The 5,299-nt window shown below is 46.9% G+C and overlaps 1 protein-coding gene across 1 annotated transcript in view; it reads right to left on the reverse strand.

Annotated features, from left to right (window-relative positions):
* Positions 1-1,595: 1,595 nt before the first annotated feature.
* Aurkc (aurora kinase C) overlaps positions 1,596-5,299 on the reverse strand; it is a 7,338-nt gene continuing 3,634 nt past the window's right edge. Inside the window, exons 5-7 of the mRNA XM_005369279.3 lie at positions 3,298-3,446; positions 1,983-2,157; positions 1,596-1,831 (exon numbers count right to left, since the gene is read on the reverse strand). Of these exons, the coding sequence (XP_005369336.1) occupies positions 1,661-1,831; positions 1,983-2,157; positions 3,298-3,446 (495 nt within the window). The 3' untranslated portion in view covers positions 1,596-1,660. The remainder of the gene's footprint in view (positions 1,832-1,982; positions 2,158-3,297; positions 3,447-5,299) is intronic.

The following is a 5,299-nucleotide window of genomic DNA, read 5'->3' on the forward strand; positions in this document are numbered from 1 at the left end:
TCCCGGGCAGGCGACCTTGGCTGACGACAGCTGTGCCCAGGACAGGGAGGCCCGCTCACCGTGGTCTCCAGGATTTGCCTCTCAGAGGAGATGGCCTCCGGCAGTGTTAGGATTTCCACAGCAGGCATGGACTACAGGGTCGCGGCAGGATGACATCACGGAATCGGCAAGCTCCTTGACAGAGGGGTAGTGTCCTTTCATTTGCTGAGCCTCAAGACTCGTGTGCTGTGCCTTCTGGGTAATGTAGTTCTTTCTCTGCTGGAGCCCACCCAGAGAAAGGAGCCCTTGTCTTTTCCTAAAATAGACTACAGTCCCAGTTTAGTCATACCTATTGCTTTTTCTTTCTTTCTTTCTTTTTTTTACTTGAAATTGTTTTACTTTTTTTTTCGTTTTTGAAACAGCAGCCTCAGTCTCCTGAACACTTAAGATTGTAGGCATGCACAGAACCACCCAGTAACAGTGCACACCACTCGAGAGGATTCGAGCACTGGGTGAGAAAGCCATTCTTCCCATGTAAAATGTAAACTAGAGATGAGGGTGTGTCTGGATTCTTTTCCAAACATCTGGGTAAATAACGATGAGAAACTGGGCACTCTGCAGGAACCCAGACGTCTATACATGTATCACCACTCCTAATCCACGCCCTTTTCATTTATTACTTAATTTGTATGTGTGTGAGCGTAGGTGTGCCTCCATATGAGAGTGGAAACACAAGGACTCAGTCTGCCCCCAGAACCCTGGAACCAACTGAACACAGATATGTATTTGTGGTCTTAGCGCTGGGGAGCTGGAGATAGGAGGATCAGCATTTCATTGACCAGCCAGTCTAGCCAAGTCGGAGAGCTTCATGTTGATAGAACTACCATCTCAAAAAAACATGAGATGGAAGCGTGGCATGGTGGCACCGAGGAGGAAGAGGCAGGCGGATCTCTAAGTTTGAGGCCAGCCTGGTCTACACAGGGAGTTCCAAGACAGCCAAGGCTGTTAACACAGAGAAGCCCTGTCTTAAAAAATCAAACAAACTAAACAAAAAATGAGCTGGAGAGTGTTATGTTTTTCTGGTCCGACAAACCTCTCCGCCAACACAATAATCCAAATCAGACCAAATTAGAAGCCAGGTTTAATGGATGCCAGTGCTCCCAGGTGGCCCTGGGGGTCGGGGGGACACGAAAACCCAGGAAAGACGATGTTTGTTCTCTGGAGGGCGGTTTAAATAGCCTGTGGGAATGGTCTTGACCTTCTCAGGGGCGGGGTGACCATTTGGCAGGATTTCTCAGAGAGGGAGTCTAGACTGTGGCAACTCCCAGGGGAAGGGGCTTGATATGGAACTTTCCACCCAACATTCCATAATGGATGCCAGGAGCTGGGGTGAAGCCCCCAACCAAACATTCCAGACTCTTTGGATAAGGATGTTAGGAGCTGAGGTGATGCTTCCAACCAAACAGGGAGCAATAGAGGGAGATACCAGATATGGAACCCTGGACTTCACCCCCACCACACACGCAAGACAAAAGATTCTATCACATTGACATGCTAACTCACACAACCAAAAAGATTGATATTAATCAGTTTTAATTCACATCTTACAAGGGAAAACAAGCAAAACAGATGAAGTAACAGAGCCTGGAGAAAAACACAAACTAATAGAAACAGGCAGAGCTCAGGAAGCCGTCTGATTACAGGGAGGCAGCATCCTACGAGAGTGGTCCCGGACCCAGTGGTGCTTCAGGATCTTGTCCAGGTTCAGTCGTTCCGAGGGATGGTACCTAAGAAGCTTGGAGATCAAGTCCTGTGCCCCCACAGGAACCGACTGAGGAAACCTCAAATCCACCTAATGAGCCAGGGAAGAAGAATGACGACCTAGTTTATCTCTTTAGCTCATGTCCTCTGGGTTCTGTCAGAATCTCCTGTAAGCACTCCCACCCTCAGCAGGCAGTGCTGGCTCCCTGATGTGTGGGACTCCGCACGTGTGGCCAGCTCACCTTGAGGATGCGCTTGTATGTCTCGTTGTGAGTGCTGCTCTCGAAGGGAGGATTTCCCACCAGCAGCTCATAGCAGAGCACCCCAATACACCACAGATCCACCTTCTCATCATACGTTCTTCCCTCAATCATTTCCGGCGGCAGGTAGTCCAGAGTCCCGCACATCGTCTTTCTCCTAGAGCAGGACACAGAAGAGAGTGCTGAGCATGGGCGGAGTTGAGAGACATCTTCCCTGCTGAGCACACATGTGGATACACAAAGAATTCTTTAAGGTTCAGGGAAGGTATAGGTGGCTCATATCTCTAATCCTGACACTTGAGAAGGTGGGAGGTAGAAAAGAATAGTGTGCGTTTGCGGCTAGAATGAGCTAGAGGCCAGGCAGGACTATAACATGAGAAACTGTCAATCATTCAGAGAAGGCTGGGCTGGAGAGATGACTCAGTGGCTAAGGACCCTGTATGGACTTCCCAGTACCCACATGGCAGCCATAACCATCTACAACTCCAGTTCCAGGGGATTTGATGCCCTCTTCGGCCTTCATGAGCACTGGGCACCAAGTATGACAAGTGTACAAGACACACATGCAGGCAAACACCCATACACATAAGATTAAAAATTCAAAACAAAACCCGAAAACTCAAGAGAAGGCAAGTACTGTAAAGGAAAATGCATTAATCCCATGCTTTAAAATTATTCAGTCAGGTGTAGTAAATCACACCTGAGACAGGAGAATTGCTCTAAGTTTGAGGCCAGCCTGGTCTACAGAGTGAAAAGGAAGATTTGGAACATAATATAATTATGATCTATCACGAGGATCCAAGCAAATGTAGCTATCAACACAGAAAAATTCATTCCTGGAATGCTTACTAATTTACATGGAATCTTTTGGCAAAGGCACATACTAATAAAGAAAAGCTCTGGTTGGGCCTACACACACACACACACACACACACACACACACACACACGCACACACGCTCAGTGTCTTTATTGCTCTCCACTTTATTCTTTTAAGGCAAGGTCTTTCTCTGAACCTTACCTAGTCATTTCAGCCAGGCAGTCTGGCCAGCAAGCTTCCAGGAGCTGCCTATTTCCATCCCTCAGCTCTGTGCTTCCAAAGGAAATGCTCTTGCCCACTGACCCATCACTCAACCCAAATCTCTCACCCTGAAAACGCATTTTAGATGTATGCATTTGGAAAAAATGGTGCCCAAATACAAGCCTCAGTCTGTATCTGGGTCTTAACATGTGAGATGATTTCACCTAGAAAACTCCTCAATGGTATGAGGGTCTCACCCCCATCGCACCTGACCTACCTGAGAGAGGGGGTATGCACAGACCAACCAAAGTCTGCAATCTTCACCTCACCCCTGAGGCCCAGCAGGAGATTCTCTGGCTTGATGTCCCTATGAATCACCTTGTTCTCATGACAGTAGGTCAGGGCATCTGCCAATTCCTCTATTATCTGTGTGAACAAAAGCAATCTGGTAGGGGAAAGACTTGCACGGCCTCCTTGTGAGGTAGAACAGGCGTCATGAATTTTAAGACTGCAAAGCAATCTCATTTCCTCACTAATAATTCCAGTGTTTCTCTATGTGTGCACACACGCATATGTGGAGCCTAGAGGACATTCTTCAGCGTGGCTCCTTACTGTCCATCCACCTTGTCTGTTGTCTCACTGTACAGGCAGCCCAGATTAGCCTTAAACTCAAGAGCTCTGCAGGCCTTTGCTTTCTGAGTTTGGGATTAAAGGTATGCACCGCCATGCCCTTCTGGTTCCCCAATATCTTTAATAAAGCACCATGGTTATAGTTCTGAGTGGACACTAAAATGGGCAGGTCCTCCCTGTGGACTTGGTACAGTAAGTAGTCAGATATGGAACCTATGCCGAGCCAATCAGATAATTCCTCAAAGAACCTGTCTCAAGAAACATCCATTTTGATATACAGTTGACCCAACTACTGCTGATGGGATAATGGCTGCTATGGCTTCCCTTTCAGCACCCTATAAAACCTTAGATAACATTTTTGGGGGGGGGGGGTTCACTATGTAACCCTACTGGCCTGGAATTTGACATGAACCAGGCTGACCTTGAACTCCTGATTCTTCTGCCTCAGCCTTCTAAATGCTGGAATTATAGGCCTGCAAAACTACCCTTTCAATATATGCTTATGGTTTCATTTCCTGTATCACAGAGTTGGACCTTTTATACACTGTTCTCATGTTTATTACTATATTTTTGTTTTGTGCATGTACAGGTCCCAGGATTACCTTCTGGATTTGTTCTCTCCTTCTACCATGTGGTCCAGGAGGCCAAACTTACGTGCTCAACTTAGGCAGTAAGCATCTTTACCCACCGAGCCAGCTTTCGAACCCACGTTATATCAGATACTTGACATAAAGACTCCAGGTATGGTGCAGTAGCCAGCATTCGGGCATCAGAGGATCTCTGAGGCCAGTCTGGACTGCACAGAGTGTTCCAGGTCACAGCTACTGTCCTAGTTAGGATTACTACTGCAGTGACAAAACACCACGACCAAAGAAAGAGCAAGCTGGGGAAGAAGGGAGTTACCAGGCTTACACTTCAGCATTGCTGTTCATCACCTTAGGAAATAAGGACAGGCCATGGAGGGAGCTGCTTACTGGCTTGCTTCCCAGTCCACCTTCTTATAGAACCCAGGACCAGCGGCCCAGGGGTGGCACCACCCACCATGTGCTGGGATCTCCCCCACTGAGCACTAAATGGGGAAACGCCTTACAGCTGGATCTCGCTGAAGCATTTCCTCAGCTGAGCCCCTTCCTCTGACGACTCTAGACTGTGTCAACGCACAAACACGTCACTACCAAGTCACAACCCTTCCTTTCTTATTCATCCCCAAGATCTCAAATAACTTTCAAAACACAGTCTTTACAAACTCAAACACATTTAAAACTTCAGCCCCTTTAAAATAGCCAATCTCTTTAATAAAAATACAAAGTGTCTTAAAATTCAGGTCTCTCAATTGTGGGCTATTTATCCTGTAAAATACTTTCTTACTTCAAGGTGAAAAAAAAAATTAGGGAACAGTCACAGTCAAATCAAAGCATAACAAAATTCCAACCGTCCAATATCTGGGATCCACTCACGACCTTCTGGACTATTCTAGAGAGCTCGGGTCACTTCTCTGGCTCTGCCCTACACACAGATATTTGTATATCTAGGATCCACTCACGACCTTCTGGTTTTTTTTTTTTTGCTTTTTTCGAGACAGGGTTTCTCTGTGGTTTTGGAGCCTGTCCTGGAACTAGCTCTGTAGATCAGGCTGGTCTCGAACTCAC

The sequence above is a fragment of the Microtus ochrogaster genome, unplaced genomic scaffold, assembly GCF_000317375.1.
Source record: "Microtus ochrogaster isolate Prairie Vole_2 unplaced genomic scaffold, MicOch1.0 UNK47, whole genome shotgun sequence".
In the NCBI taxonomy this organism is placed as follows: Eukaryota; Metazoa; Chordata; class Mammalia; order Rodentia; family Cricetidae; genus Microtus; species Microtus ochrogaster.